This window comes from Tachypleus tridentatus, chromosome 2 (genome assembly GCF_004210375.1).
Source record: "Tachypleus tridentatus isolate NWPU-2018 chromosome 2, ASM421037v1, whole genome shotgun sequence".
In the NCBI taxonomy this organism is placed as follows: Eukaryota; Metazoa; Arthropoda; class Merostomata; order Xiphosura; family Limulidae; genus Tachypleus; species Tachypleus tridentatus.
The window spans coordinates 36,322,964-36,340,248 of record NC_134826.1 but is presented as its reverse complement, the minus strand read 5'-3'; the positions used below and the strand labels follow the sequence as shown (position 1 = coordinate 36,340,248).

The following is a 17,285-nucleotide window of genomic DNA, read 5'->3' as shown; positions in this document are numbered from 1 at the left end:
ATAGCGTATCATACACACAAGCTGCTATCAGGTTTTAGGGCTCCTTCTTGATATGCAGAGGTTCCAATGTACTGTCGACATCATCTGCTATGATACGGACACTGCTGTCCGTAGTGCCTGAGCATGTATGCCACATTTGGTCCCTAGTGGCATAGCGGAATGTCTGCGGACTCGCATCGCTAGAAATCGGGTTTCGATACCCGTGGTGGGCAAAGCACAGGTAACCTATCGTGTAGCTTTGTGATTAATTCCAAACAAACAATTCAAACATAGTACCCCTGCATTCTTAGAGAGCCAGGAGCAAATACTGTTGGAGAAGTAAACGAACAATTAAAAGAAACAAATTTGCATCCAACGTAGCTTAATACGAGATCTGTTAAAAAAAAAATACGCGGGCTGTTTGAATTGCGCGGCTCCAGTTGGTTCCAGGAGAATCCGCTTGGTGTCGCTAGGTTCGCATAGATCAGCTGATTACGACGCCATTTCCCGATTGCAGATATCTTTATTTGTGTATTATATACTTGGTTTTAAGTGAAGTGCGATTTTTTCGTTTGACGGATTTCAGAATGAATGACCTGAAGGAGCAACGACTTGCTGTGAAAATTTGTGTTAAACTTGGAAAATCTGCAACTGAAACTTTTGCTATGCTTAACACGGCTTACGGTGATGTTGCTATGAAGCGTACGGCATGTTTCAAGTGGCATGAACGTTTTAAGGATGGTCGACAGTCCATTGAAGATGATGAGCGTCCTGGACGTCCTTCCACGTCAACTGACGACCCACACGTCGACAAAATCAACACCCTGGTGCGGGCAAGTCGATGTCTCACTGTCAGGGAGCTTGCTGAAGAGTGTGAGAAATCAGTTGGATCTTGTTACGAGATTTTGACCAAAAAATTGAAGATGCACCGCGTTGATGCGAAATTTGTGCCTCAGAACTCGTGAGTTTTTGGCCAAACACTCGATCACTGTTTTTCCCCACCCCCCCTACTCACCTGACCTTCTCCTTGAGATATTTTCTTGTTCCCCAAACTCAAAAGACCCTTGAAAGGAAGAAGATTTGAGACGATTCCCGAGATTAAGGCAAATGCGACGAAGAAGCTGGAGGACATTACAAAAGAAGCGTACCAGGACTGTTTCAACAAGTGGAAACACCGTTGGGATAAGTGTGTGCGTTGGGGAGGAGAGTACTTTGAAGGGGTCCCAGACCTGTAACTTCTAAATAAAGTACATTTTGTTTTATGACGTCAGTCCGCGTATTTTTTGAACAGCCCTCGTATATAGGATAGATACCTTAATAATTTATATATGTACTGTAGATAATCCAAATTATGTATTTGAATTTTTAAGTCCATTGCTGCAATCACTTCACTTCACTTCAATTGTTAACTTCTTTTATCGAAACATTGTGCTTCATTTAGATATTTTCTTATTAGAGCTTTAAAAAGTTTGTCTTTAATGGCCGTTGTTACTATGACCTTGGTTTCTCGATTTAGTTAATTAGCGAAGGCGGAAAATTTTAAAATATTGATTAATGATGTTTAATTTCATTAAAGTAAATATCGTATTACGTTTGAAAATACACTCCAATTTATTCAATTGAACTTATACTTCCTCTTTAAAATTTATCTACAACGAATCAGTTTCTTGAGTCTTTTATCGACCTTCGAATAAAATATATAGTTATGATCATTGGCCATTCAAATTCTGTTCTTCAGTTACACCTTATAATTGGAAACTAGTATCCTGATGATAAATGTCATGCTTAATAAAATATTTCAAACATGGAGGAATCCTTATGAGCAGCCAAGTGGGTTAAGGCGTTCGACTCGTAATCTGAGGGTCGCGGGTTCGAATTTCCGTAGCACCAAACATTCTCGCCCTTTCAGCCGTGGGGGCGTTATAACGTGACGTTCAATTCCACTATTCGTTGGTAAAAGAGTAGCCCGAGAGTTGGCGAAGGGTGGTGACTAGCTGCCTTCCTTCTAGTCTTACACTGCTAAATTAGGGACGGCTAGCACAGATAGCCCTTGTGTAGCTTTGAGTGAACTAAAAAAAACAAATCTTGAGAGCAGGAATTTCAATTATGTGCATTTCATGATGTACTGAAAATAGTTTTAACTTGAAGTGTTGCAAAAAAAATCACCACAGGCATTCTTCACGTGAAATGCTCACTATTGTATTGAGCTATCGGCTACTCTGAAGTAACTGTAACCAGGCTTAGCGATACAAATGTTATTTTAAAATTAAATGATGTCACATGAATCACAGATTGGCGAAATTAGATACGAATTCTATTTTAGTCCAGACCGACTGAATATTAAATTATATATTATCGAACATTTCGATGTAAATCCGCAGAACAATTAAACAATGCTTTCGAACAGTAGTACTCTTAAAGTAACATTAATGACAATCATTCATTACATGATGATAATTACACGTTCTATGAGCAAATGTCTAGAAGCAAAATATGAAAATTATACGCTCTGCAAGCAAATTCTAGAAACAAAATATGAAAATTGCACGTTCGGTAAACAAATGTCTAGAAACAAAATATTAACATTTGAAAAAGTATATTTTTTTATTCACTGTGGCAGACCTGCAACACAGGTGGAACACTTGCAATGACTAATCAATATTCATGATGTATAAAACACATCAATCAGGGTGAATGTGTGCCGCAGCATCTTCAGTCCCTCTTAATACGAAAGGATGAGTCACTTTCAGTTCTTTTTATTACCAATGCTTCTTTCTTGGCCCTCATGTTTATTTTTCCTTCATTCTCCAGATATCCTAATTACATTTATTTACATTCTTCCTGGAATGGAAAGCAACAATTACGTATGTATCTAAAATAAACACGCTGCTTCAACAAAAACAATTTATTTAACCACTTAGAAATAAATTCAACACTTACCAAAACACAGTCAGTAACGTCTGCCCAAGACTTCACGCGAATATTAATAAGCGATTTATCATAGAAATTAATAATGTCAATATTATTTCAAGCAATAGTAGCAAGAAAAAAACCAGAAAAACTACAGAAAACACGAAATTCCAAAAACGCCTTTCGGTATTGAGAAGAATATCGAATAACAAACAGTAATAATTAATTAACTGTCTCATGACTCGTTTCTTGTTAATGAAACATTCAGCAGGATGTGTATTCACTGAGTAAGTCATGAGCGTATAACCTCACGTGATCAAAAATGTACACACTCTTCTTCTGTATTAATAGTATCTTACGTCACCGCTAGGGAAGCTGGTGTCAATTTTATCAAATATAGAAATTTACTCAAAATGCAAATGATTAGCTGGAAAGTGAGTTAATAGTTTAATGCAATTAAAACTTTATGAATAGACTAATAATAGAAGAAAATAACAAATTAATAATAAATAAACAATAATCATAAAAACTATAATTTGTGATATTTTTATTCCTTGGAAGACAAAGGGATGACATTAATTACTTCATATAAAAAATCCCAATTTTTGTTCATTACTTTTAATCCGTTATGTATAATGGCATAATGAATCTTTACGGTTTAAGTAAAGAAACCTTACAAAAACAATACAATTCATATTTTTGAATCTTTAGCTATATCTTCTATAGCTTCCAGGGATGTTTCGTATTACCAAATGTGTAACATTTTCAAGACCAGTTAACTACGATAATTAAATCTGCGACATTGTCGCGATGTCCTTTGAGAATATAGAGATAAGTCATCAGTAGGATCTGTTGAAGGATAAGAAGTGGACGCTATCTATACTAGCTGTCTTTAATTTAAAAGTGATAAATAGAGGGAACGCAAAAATCTTTAGTACTCATGGCCAGGTGGTCAGGACGCTTTACTCGCAGCCTTAGGGTTGTGGGTTGGAATCCTAGTCACACCAAATATGCTCAACTTTTCAGCCGTGGAAGCGCTATTATATGACGGTTAATCCTACTTTTCGTTGGGAAAAGAGTAGCCCAAGTGTTGTTAGTGGGTGGTGATGACTAGCTGCTTTCCTTCAAATCTATCACTGTTAAATCAGAGACGGCTAGCGCAGATAAACCTCGTGTAGCTTTTCGCAAAAATGAGAGCAAGCTAAACAACCAAACTTTACCAGAGAAAAGTAGGATTGATCAATATATTACAATGCTCCCAAGGCTGAACGAGCGAGCACCTTTGCGACCTACATATTACAAGTCAAAAGACTTAACAATTAGATCAGAGCGAAAATAACAGATAAACAATTAGGTAGTCAAGAGAGATCTGAGGGAGATTAATATATTGCTGTTTTTTATCAATCAGTTCTTCTTGATCAAAAGGTTTCTTGTTTAGATCCGTCTTCATCGTTTTCTGGACTTTATTAATGTTATTGTTTTTGTGAGATAAAATTCTGAGCTCTTATTTTGTACCCAGATTTCTTCATAATACCTTTATAATTTCCTTTATCTTTGTTTTTGTCATTCTTCTTCATTCTGGGGCCTGGCATGGCCAAGCGCGTAAGGCGTGCGACTCGTAATCTGAGGGTCGCGGGTTCGCGCCCGCGTCGCGCAAAACATGCTCGCCCTTCCAGTCGTGGGGGCATTATAATGTGCGGTCAATCCCACTATTCGTTGGTAAAAGAGTAGCCCAAGAGTTGGCGGTGGGTGGTGATGACTAGCTGCCTTCCCTCTAGTCTTACACTGCTAAATTAGGGACGACTAGCACAGATAGCCCTCGAGTAACTTTGTGCGAAATTCCAAAACAAATCTTCATTCTTTTAAAGTAACACTCAGTTTGAGTTTTCTTCTTTTTGGACGGTTTCTTTAACCTGAAACCTAAAGTTAAAAATAACAGTCATGTGTGACTTTTTCATTTGAATCTTACTCTATTACACTAATGATATTTAGTAACTCTTTTGCAAAATACCCAAGTTATATTACGGGCGGAATACATCAAAGATTTTTAAAGCTTGTAATGTTGATTTTGTTTATTAGTTTTGTTTTAAGTGTAAAACTACATAATAGACTATCTGCTTTAAAACAATGAAAGGGAATCGAACTCGCATTTTAGCGTTTTAAGCCTTCAACGTTATTCCTAGGACAGCAGATAGTATATAACGGGTCCGGCATGGCCAAGCGTGTTAAGGCGTTCGACGTGTATTCTGAGGATCGCGGGTTCGAATCCCGGTCGCACCCAACATCCTCTTCCTTTCAGCTACCTTCCCTCTAGTCTTACACTGCTAAATTAGGGACGAGTATCTTTGCGCGAAATTCAAAACAAGCATATAATGTGGTTTGAATAGATAAAAAAAATACACTAACGGAGTACGGTGTATCCTTCTCGTTAAATGTTATTTTTTAAAATCCAGTTACTCTGCGCCAATAGTTAGAAGTTTAAGACGAACACGTACTCTCATGAGCAACAAAAGAAAGGATTACGTGATTTTGAATATAGGAAAATATTTTGGAAACCTTTCACAAACGCCTTCTCAGGATAGCAATCGAGCCTGGAAAGCAACAATCTAACATGCTAATTGAAGAATAATTAAGCAACACTTCATAATGAACAACCAAGTAACATATGTTTACCATACATTAAAGGTAGAAAGGAAACACTCGAACAGTGGTACGATATAAGACTTAAATGTGAACCTATACTAAAATTCCTTTTAAATAAAGTAACAACCCCATTATGTCCAGAAGTTAAAAGAGGGGTGATTTACAGCCTGACATGTGTCTGTAGAAAGAATTTAAGGAAACAAATTGGACATGAAAATAACCCATAACACAATACGAACACTGCTTCCGTTCTAGAAACAGCATGGGAAAGTCGGAATGCCAAAAAGCAATGAAGTAGGTTAGATCATTAATCTTGTTACAATAAGCCAAGAGCAACATCGAGACTATAAATAAATATTGGAAAAAATGTGGTCTACATGCTTAAAAATTAACTGAGGAAAGAGACGCAATAATCATCCATTATGGTTTAATATTGGATGCTCTTTGTGAATTTCTTAAAAATTAACTGAGGAAAGAGACTCAATAATCATCCATTATGGTTTAATATTGAATGCTCTTTGTGAATTTTCTATCTATTGCAAAATTTCCATTACTCCTTTATTAGTGTTTTGCTATATCGTCTCTGAATATTTTTGGGCATTCATTTGTTGAATGTTTTGTGTTATTGTTATTCCCTCCCCCCGAATGTCCTACCAATATTGTTGTATTGTATAAGCTTTGCATTCACTAATTTGATAAAGTGATATTTTTCCAAGTCTTTTGTCACTTCCACGTTGTTTATATAATTTAATCTGGAACTAGGTTTAGTAGCTATAAACGTAATGATAGCTACTGGAAAATATTTGTAAGCTCGCCATCTTTTGTGAAACTGCGTAATTCATGTTCTATCATATCGTTGCTCAAACTGAGGGCGAATGGAAGAGCTTCAAATTCGTTTCCATTGCTAAGATAATAAAAATGTCTTTCCCTTTGTTATCGTAGTCTTGAGAAGGATAATACATTTCAAAAGATTTCAGTGGTTGAATTAACCTCAACGGAGAAGTGTTTATACAACTACAATTGTACTTTCTCTCTTTACCGGGCCCGGCGTGGACAGGTGGGTTAAAGCGTTTAACTCGTAATCCAAGGGTCGTGGGTTCGAATCCCGGTCGCACCAAACATGCTCTCCATTTCAGCCGTGAGGGCGCTATAATGTGACGGTCAATCCTACTATTCGTTGGTAAAGGAGTAGCCCAAGAGTTGGTGGTGGGTGGTGATAACTAGCTACCTTTGCTTCGTAGTAACTAAAAATATTTAAGGCTAGTCAACCTTCGACTGGTCACCTAATAAACAGTGATCTGCATATCAGTTACATAATTATCAGTGAACCTTGAATTAATTACATAATTTACAGTCACACGTAAATTAATTACATAATGGACAGTGGTCCACAAAATTACTCACATGAGAGCCCATTTTCCTCGAATTTTATTTACATAACCACCATCCAACCTTGAATTAATTACATAATGACCACTAAATATTGAATTAGTAGTCATATAATGATAAATGACCCTCAAAGAACTCACGAAATGACTCGTGAGCCTTCAGTGTTTTACATAATGACCAGCGAGTTAGAATTACATATCACTATTTAATGGTTAATAATTTTATTTGAAAAAAAAATCAAATTACATAACTTGTAAGACAGTTTGACGTTAAACCATTTAAAACACTTGACACCATTTATTCAATAAGAAAATTCCTTATTACATTTTAAAACATAATATAATAAATTGTTTTTAAATAAATAATTATTCATTGAGCCAATGCTATCGTCACAAATTGTTGCTACATTTGGAATATATAAAATTATATCTTCTCAAAAGCATGGTTCAAATAAAAAAGTTTTAACTGTGTTTGACACAAAAGAAAAATCACGAAAAATATCCACAACTCGATAGCTGGTTCATTGCATTAGCCTTATCGTTTCTGATAAAGAAAATGCTTTGGGCTTTGAAATGTTCCATTCATTACCAAACAGAGAGAGCATGTGCGATAAGTCGACTGTTTCCTTTTATATTTTTTTATACGATAAAATAAATGTAAGCTTCAAAGTAGCTTTGTCACCAAACTTTTGGATGGAAAAATAACATGCATAGCGGTGTTTCATTGTTGACATCACGTGAGATATATACGTACTTTGTAAAGTAGGTATCGATAAGTACTAAACAGAGGAGAATTTGAGGAATCCAGCATTTCTAAATTATCTACATAATGTTCACCGAATATCGGCGTTCTCTTTACTATAGGTTGTAGAAGCTAGTTTTTGTAAGTTATCCATATAACGTTCACCACATATGGTAGATATCTCACTGTAGATTGTGGGTGCTAGCTGTATAAAATTAGCTACATAATATTACAGAGATTCTGCTCGTTCGTAGAAATAGTAACTCCGCTATTGTATGAACTATAGTCATGAGTTACTGATTGGGTGTGGACTTCCCTGAAACTGGTATAAATAAATCCAGATCGAGCTTCAGATTAGTTTTTAATGTCAATTGCATGTTCAGCTTTGAATCTTAAATATTTTAGTATTTAAAATATTAAACGTTTATCCTGAATGAGATATACTGAGAAAGCAGAGCAGTCATTTGACAGATAAGTGGTATTAGATTTGTTTTCTAAATATCCTTGTTCTTGTTCTGAATTTCGCGCAAAGCTACTCGAGGGCTATTTGCGCTAGCCGTCACTAATTTAGCACTGTAAGACTAGAGGGAAGGCAGCTAGTAATCACCACCCACCGCCAAATCTTGGGCTACTCTTTTACCAAAGAATAATGGGATTGACAATCACATTATAACGCCCTCACAGCGGAAAGGACGAGCATGTTTGGTGCGACCGGGATTCGAACCCGCGACACTCAGATTACGAGTCGAACGCCTTAACCCACCTGGCCATGCCTGGCCCACTAAGGATCCAAAAGATGGATTATTTCTGCTTCTATTATTACATGTCGTAAGAGTCCATTGTGTTTAAATTATCTACATTATATTCACAATATATCGAAGATATCTCACTATAATTTGATGAAGCCAGTATTTCTAAATTATCTACATAATGTTCACCGAATATCGGCGTTCTCTTTAATATAGGTTGTAGAAGCTAGTTTTTGTAAGTTATCCATATAACGTTCACCATACATGGGAGATATCTCACTGTAGATTGTAAGAGCTAGCTGTTTAGAATTAGCTGCATAAAATTAACCATATGTCGGCATTTTCTCACTTTAGATGGTAAAACCAGTTATTTGTAAGATATCCATATAAGACTCAACAAAGATTGAAGTTTCCTTACGAAAGATTGTGTTATTCTGACTGGCTATTATTTTGAAACGTAATTTTGATGTATGGAAAATTTATTGACATACATTTCCACATAATTGACGCACTTAAGAAATATCGTATTACATTTATATCTGAGCAACAGGACTATAATTGCTCTTTCATGAAAAATGGTGTAATCCATCTAGTTGTGTCATATAAATACATTATTATTAGCTTCTTTAAAATTTAAAATAAATATTAGTATGGATACATTTAAAATATCCCCAAATGGACTTTCTTTAAGTATTTTAAGAGTGTTATAACAAGGAACACTGAGTGTCATATTATTTAAAAATACATCATGCTGTATTCATCATTTAACCTTTTTATTTGCTTTTATATAGAGCCCGCCAATGTTTAATAGACTCAAAAATTGATTTTTTAAATAAATTACATGAATCGTTGTTTGTTATTTTTTGTAGTTGCTGTGGTTGTAGCTTTCTTCATCTGTTGGGCACCTTTCCACGCCCAGCGTTTGATGGCAATTTATGTGACGGAACCAACTTCAACAGACAAGAAGGTTTATGACGTTCTGAACTACATTTCCGGCGTCTCATACTACTTTAGCGCCACTATCAACCCTATCCTGTACAGCATTCTGTCTGTAAAGTTCAGACAAGCTTTCAAAGATACAATAACGAAATGTTGTGGTTGCCGACAAAGAAGGAGTGGTAAGTTTAACTACCTGTCTCGCTTAAATAGCACCTACCGTTCGACAGCCTTTGAAACCACTGACGTCACAGTAGTATCAACATGTCCACATCGCTCTCGAATGTCAGATGTCAGAAATCCTAAATATTTGACTGATGTAAACCTGACCCCTAAAGAAATCCAAGAAACAGCCCTCAATACTCAGTTTATGTCGAAGTCATCGGTTTAGATGGTAGATAGTCAGCACTTTTGTTTTTTGACAAACAATTTGAAAATGTTTAATGACGATGACACCGTTGATAAAATGTTCTGGCCAAACACAATATAAGAAAATCCGACACAAAAAAACACAAAACAGTTTCAAAAATAATAGGAAATGCTTGAAGCTACTCAGGTTTCTGTGGTGTGTTTTTTTTTTTTATAACTGCTCGTTTTCAAAGGAAACTTACGTGCTATTATCACTACGTTTTCCTCAACTAACCCTATTGTTAAGTTCATTTTTCACGATGTTTAGTTTAGACTTCGTGTCATAACGACTCTCGTAAATTAGTCGCGTGTGTGTGTACTTAAAATTACTAACAACGTATGGAATGTTTAAGGTAATGTTTTAAAGATATATTTTAGAAATCCTTTCTATTAGGACAAATACTAATACAACATTTTCGATAAAATACTTTTGTCCTTATATGAATTTTATATAATATAATTTAATTTTTATATTTTTATAAAATTTAATATAATTTTTATATAATATAATTCCCGACATTTTTGGCGGGAAAAAAAGAAAGTGACTTTAGCTCGATTAAAAATGGGGTATAATCCCCTTTAACTTGGACTATTATAAAATAATTCTATACAATCAATCCCCGTCTTCTTTGTACCGTTTATGGCATCAGACCATCTATAATCATAATTTGTACATTTAGCATAAATGTGGGACAAAGTGGCTTGTTTCCTTACCTTTTCTTCTTGCTATCATCTGTGTCATTAGAAGCAAATTCGCTTACGTCACCATATTTATTACAAATTAAAAAAGAAGACTTGGCGATCAGTGTTTACGAAAATCAACTAAAGACCGTTGATTTAAAGTATGAGAACATTTATTTAACATATAATTGAAACGATTGTAGAACAATAAACCCGAAAAGGAAACAGAATGATGGATTTAACACTTTGGATAATACATCCCCAAGTGAAGGTTTTTGCAGATACAGAAAGAACAAGAATAAAAATGTTTCATGGCACTGCAGACAGGTGGCACTGCAGAAAGGTGGAGTAGAAATACTATCAAGAAGGTGAGATTTTAACGATAATTATCTATATCGGCGTGGGGTAAAACTTGTGAATAAAATACGTCAATGTCACATTCAAAGTTGATATAATGTTGCCTCTAATAGAAGAAAATAATGCCGTTCATCTTATTTCCTCACAAGTTATTAATGTGGCACGTGTTGGTACTGTTTTACATAAAACATGCAGACTTCATTTAACTGTACTTTCAGTGACGAGGTTTTAATTATGTACATGTTTAATTCAACTTGAAATAGACGCAATTGGAACTGTGCTACGGTTCAATTAAAGACAAAATCAGCTGGTGCAACGTTTTATTTTAAAACATAACGTTGCGTTTTATTTATCGATATTTCTTATAACAACGTTTTGAATATAATATTCAAAATATTCTCTGTAGCATAAAAACGTACATAAAAGTCTTGCAATGGTTATATAAAACTGAAAAGTAAAACTTCTAACGAACAAAGAACTTCTTCGACAGATACCCACATGTTTGGTTAAAAGAAATCAATGTTGTAATCTTCAATGCCCTACATAACATACGTTGTCTATAATCATCGCCAAATGAAATCCTATTTTAAAACTTTAAGTAATATGCAGAAAATATGGTTTAGTATATTTTCTGTTGCCTTTCATGGCATAAACATAGGTGTCTTTCTATGCCTATCACTGAAACATGTATTCATGCAAAGGTAACAACTTAACACTTGCATTAACACACAGTTATCTGAAAAATATCTTTTCTCTACATTCAGCGACACACAATCTGTACTTAATTATATACTACTATGTTTATGCTCTCACATAATTATGTAAAGGTATGTTTCCGCTATCACAGCTATACACACGGCTATGAATGTAACTTTGTTTATAGTTAGTGGCCTTTAATAACACACTTAATTAAAAGCGTCCACCAACCACTCATGTGAAACTATTTTAATACGATTGTTATATACAACATTATGTAAGGATTACTGTGCCACCTTAAATGGTACATACAGTTACACAAATATATCATTATTCCGCCTCCCTGGCCCGGCATGGTCAAGCGTGTTAAGGCGTGCGACTCGTAATCTGAGGGTCGCGGGTTCGCATCCCCGTCGCCTCAAACATGCTCGCCCTTTCAGCTGTAGGGGCGTTATAATGTGACGGTCAATCCCACTATTCGTTGGTAAAAGAGTAGCCCAAGAGTTGGCGGTGGGTGGTGATGACTAGCTGCCGTCCCTCTAGTCTTACACTTCTAAATTAGGGACGGCTAGCACAGATAGCCCTCGAGTAGCTTTGTGCGAAAAACAAAATCAAATCTTCCGCCTCCTATAAGAAGCACAAATATATAAAGATATTTTTGCTTAGCTTAGTTACACACACACATTTACGTAAAGTTTTTTTTTTTCCTTTACGCTTTCAGTGGTACACTTAATGTTCTAAAATGTATCTTTCCATAACTCCAAGTAATACAACGTCGCATTAATTCTTCCTCTGCGATAAATGTATAAGTAAAACGATATATATTATGTTTCCTCCATCGTGATGACATATATAATGACATTCAATTTATATCCGTACTGTTATTAGGTCTGTATAAAGTCGTCTAGGGATACGGTTGCCTTCAACTACATAAGTTTTGCGATGTATTTATTCCGACTGGACTCACTGAACCACATCTAACATCAAACATGATGATTCACACGATGTTCCACGGTCTATTTTATTTTGTGTAAAAAAGTATAATTATGACAATTTTGGTTTCCCAAACTTTAAAATAGTAAGATTAGAGTTTTGTTGATTTCTTAAAGATTATGTTAAAAAATTACAGTGTGTATCTACTTTTCCTACCTTCTTAATAAATACATAAAGATAAAATTATGAAAATCTCAGACTTTTAGCTTTTTGAACTACAATACTTTACTAAAATGTGTGGCTCGGCATGGCCAAGCGCGTTAAGGCGTGCCTCTAGTCTTACACTGCTAAGTTAGGAATAGTTAGAACAGATAGCCCTCAAGTAGCTTTGTGCGAAATTCTAAATCTAAAATGTGTACTTGGAAAGAAGCTGGAAATAAACAATTCGAAGAAGAAATGTAAATAATTTGTAGAATTAATTTAGGGTAAATTTAAGTAAATTAAGTAAATTTAAGTTACAATATGAAACAAGTAATATGAACATATAAATGAATTTGAAATAAATAGTTAGTAAGTTGATTTCTTCGCCCATCTTTTGAACCGCGCAGTTTCCGATATCACAAAATCTGGAGATAGGATAATTCATTTAGTCTTAACCAAGACCAGTATTCGCCAAATTATATTTTCTTATGTGACACATAACAAAGTAAACGAAAAAAAAAAAACTTTTTATAATACTACCAGAGAGCTGCAAAACGTTTGCAATCAAATTAATACCGAAAAGCTCATTTTTATTTACGAGATTTCTAAAATAATACAAAAAAATTATAATCATAGACATTAAAGTCTATAAATCAAAGTTCGGCATGGCCAGGTTGGTTAAGGCATTCGACTCGTAATCTGAGGGTCGTAAATTCGAATCCCGGTCGCACCAAACATGCTCGCCCTTTCGTTGGTAAAAGAGTAATCCAAAATTGGCGGTGGGTGGTAATGACTAGCTGCTTCCCTCTTGTCTTATGCTCCTAAATTAGGGACGGCCTACGCAGATAGCCCTCGAAATGCTTTGCGCGAAATTCAACACAAACCATACTATTATCCATTTGCTTGAGCCCTAACATTAGTTACACCGTTATTAAGTACATTCAACAAAGATAAATTAACAGTGCAACTTGTTTTGCTATATTTTAATCACAGATAAACCTTACTTAATATCATCAGTAAATAAACTTTTAATGTTATTCTAAGACGTTTTAAACTTTGATAAGATTTTAACATGTTCTTGTACAAAGCGTTTACTAAAATATATTTATTTCTACCTTTTGTTTATTTTTGTTGAAATGAAGTATGCACACATACGCATTTTTAGGAAAGAAAAAAACGAGTAATATCATTATGATAACAAATTTAGTCTGAAACTCACTAATATTTCAATTCTATTGTTTTAAATTTCATCCTTAAATTAGTGTCAATGAAAAGAAAAGTATTCTAAAGTATGGTGGCCTTCTTTAAATATTTAAAATTATCGAAACTTAGTGAAGTAATTTAAACGATTAGCGATTATAATACGTAATGGTAAATATATCAAATTTAAACCCTATAACAAACTCCATATACAGTAAGATTAAATTATTCTTATTCAGGAACGCCCCCAAGTGACTCAGTGGTATGTCTGTGGACTTACAACACTAAAAACCGGGTTTCGATACCCGTGGTGGGCAGAGCACAGATAGCCCATTGTGTAACTTTGTGCTTAATACAAAAACAACAACTTATTCAAGGCCTGCTTGAGGGGAATGAAAGGCCTGAGGAGGTACTAAGAATTAGGTTCTTAAATTTGGATACTAGAAACACACAATAGACTTGGCCACTGAAGAGTACACGTTGCGAGCAATTTTATCATCCAAGAGAGAACAACAAAAATTTAGTAGGTCTGAGAAAAGTTAGAACTCTAAGGTTTACAAATCAGTTTTTACACAAGGAATTGAGATTATTATTTAAAGTATATTTTGTTTTATTCTTCGATGCAATATTTTATTTGTGGTAACTGTTGTGCAAATTGGTAAATAAGATGTATCTAACTACAAAGAATTTGAATGCCCTTATTCAGTCAAGTTTTTTAAAACTCTTCAGTTTTATTTGGTAACTTATAAAACTCTCTTAATGGATTATAATTAGTTGATTCGTACGTATTAAACAATCATATTAGAAAATTTTATTTGAAATATTTATTTATCATAAACGCTTCTGGTGAATAATAAGTAATACAAAGATCGGGAGAAATTCAGTGTATAAAATATACCGCGCCACTAACTTTTAGAAAACAGACAACTTAAATTATTTTTACTTTGGATTTTATAAAAAAAAAATGTAAGGTATATCTAGAAAGCTGAAAATAAATTGAATTATTTTGTAAACACGTGATGAATAAATAGTTGTAAAGGCAGTTCGATGGTTCCTTTTGGAAAGTATTAACAGCAAGCACTTTATAAATTCTGATGAAATAATAATAACAAAGTAAAAATCTTAATACAGCTGATCACTTTCGCAGCTAACAAAGGAAATGTCCTTCGCTGGTACAGTCGTAAGTCTACGCATTTAGAACGCTAAAATCAGGGGTTTGATTACCATCGGTGGACTCAGCAGATAGCCCAATGTGGCTTTGCGATGAGAAAACACACACACACAAAGAAAGCGAACTGGTCCCCAGTGGCCCAGCGGTATGTCTATAGGCTACTACCGCTAAAAACCGGGTTTTGATCCCCGTGGTAGGCGGACCACATATATTGTGCAGCTTTGTGCGTGATTCTAAACAAAGGAAGTCGTTTAATCTTATCACAGAGTTATATTTTCCGATATTCACTGGAGGCAATATGAAAATGTAAGAAAAAATAATAGACAAGTTTTTTATACTATAAAAAAGTGACAGCTCAAAAATATTTTCATTAGCAATGAACTAAAATATTTTCATTAGCAATAAACTAAAATATTTTAATCTCACTGTACGCTTATTATTAAGATTTATCGCAAACTAAAACGAAGATTTTCTGTCATTTCAGAATGGATTTCAACAGAGTTCATCTCTGTTCACCATCACCAAACAACTCCATCTACAGTGTGATAAAAGCAATGAAGGGTGTGTTCCTTCAGTTCGATCTTTTATTAGATCTGTATAATATTTTTGAGCATTATTTTTATTATTCCGTTTTTGATTAATGTCGTGTTTATTAATAAGTTCAGTCTTATTTCTCGTAGCCATTTACTTATCATTCCATTCTTCACTTTCATTGAATTTCAAGACTGTGTATATAATTGTTCCATGATTTTGTTTACAATTTAAAAACGTACGCATGAAAACAGTTATAAGCAAGTATTTTTCACTGTTATAACAGTAATATATAGCTCTATCTTAGACTCTGCTGTTTAAATTTATCTGTTTGATGTATATACCAGTTATGTTTTGAAATTTATTATTAACTTAAAGTAACTATTATAATAATAAAATGTCTTGATGGATAACCATGTAATTTAAATGAAATAAAAGTTTAAGAAAGTAATGATTTTGTATTTCAGTCATTAAAACATTCAGATGTCTCTCGTTCTAGATTAAAGCATAAACTTTATTTCAGTGCAACCCAAAAATTTATTATTATCCAAATGGAAACAATATTGATTGATCCTGTAATATTAACGCATTGTATAAATTAAACAATTTTTTTATTAACAAACTAAAGTAAAAAGAAAAAAAAACATTTAAAAGTATTCAAGAAATTCCGAACTAATCATTTTAAATAAAATTTAAAAGTACATATTTTTATTATAATTCACTTGTATAATATTATATTTTCACTGTTCGGTATAAAAACAAAATAAAACTCACTAAATAAGCGAATACTATTACGTGTCACTCCTAAGAAAGCGCCCACACAACGTATTGAGTATAATAATTACTATACTTAATAATAGCAAAATAGTTTATTGTTCAAGATAACTTCTGTTTCATTTTTAATTTCAACATGTTTTGTCAATTAAATATTAAATTATTAATAAGCTTGTTATTACATGAAATATATTCCATCTTCTGTAAAATGTTGTAAAATCATTATGCCAATTTTTCAATCATATATATATTGAGGAACGAGGAACATTTTAATACTCTGCTTACGTCATCTCAAGCTTCCTTTTTATATACTGAAATCTTAAAGTATAAATATGTAATTCCTAAAATTACACTTAACAATTCTTAAGAAGATTAAAGAGAAACTTATTTAAATAAAAAGACAAGAGACAGGGGGAGTTTTGGAGTTTTTAATGATCAGACCATCTGCCTAACGTCTTTTACTACATAAGCAAGATCTCACTTAAAGTGTTTTTCTTACAAAACATATCTGTTCAACACATAAATTTCGCTTTTCCAGAAGGCTTTTCTGTTGTTCTTTCTTTGGCCGTCTTACTTCAGTAAGGATCGGAAGGAAGAAGTTGTTCTGGCTAGGCTATGCATTGGTTACAGTTTTGTAACTCATCGTATTATTTTATCTAGGACTGATGCACCAATGTGTGGTCTGTATGACATTCAAGTCACATTAGCCCACATTTTGCTGTCATGCCCTCGTTAGAACCGTGAACGATGGCAGTATTTTAGACATTATTCTGACCTACGTTCACCCCAACCGTTGGACAATGTTATTGGCGACGGCGACACTGTCCACCTTACTAATGTTTTTAAATATTTAAAAACATTTTAAACTCTGTTTAAGTTTTACCAGTTGTTTAAAGTTTATTTAGTTTTACTTTGGTTTATTTTTACATTTTATAACGATGGCCAATAAACGCCAACAAACCATAAATTTCGTATAAATTGCAGTA

General features: G+C 34.0%; 1 protein-coding gene and 1 long non-coding RNA gene across 4 annotated transcripts in view; one reads left to right on the top strand and one right to left on the bottom strand.

Moving 5' to 3' along the window:
- LOC143240980 (pyrokinin-1 receptor-like) overlaps window positions 1–15,967 on the top strand; it is an 89,719-nt gene extending 73,752 nt beyond the window's left edge. The window contains exons 2-3 of one of the 3 annotated variants that reach the window (XR_013022118.1): window positions 9,281–10,804; window positions 15,479–15,967. Coding sequence is in view for 2 of the 3 variants with exons in the window: in XM_076484341.1 (XP_076340456.1) it covers window positions 9,281–9,738 (458 nt within the window). In the remaining variant the exon portion in view is untranslated. The remainder of the gene's footprint in view (window positions 1–9,280; window positions 10,805–15,478) is intronic. The other 2 variants (XM_076484341.1, XM_076484351.1) reach the window with 2 other exon arrangements.
- LOC143240987 (uncharacterized) lies at window positions 2,559–3,229 on the bottom strand. Its single transcript, XR_013022130.1, has 2 exons — window positions 2,920–3,229; window positions 2,559–2,820 (listed from the first exon to the last, which is right to left on the bottom strand). It is a non-coding gene; the product is annotated as an uncharacterized LOC143240987 (long non-coding RNA).
- Window positions 15,968–17,285: the final 1,318 nt, after the last annotated feature.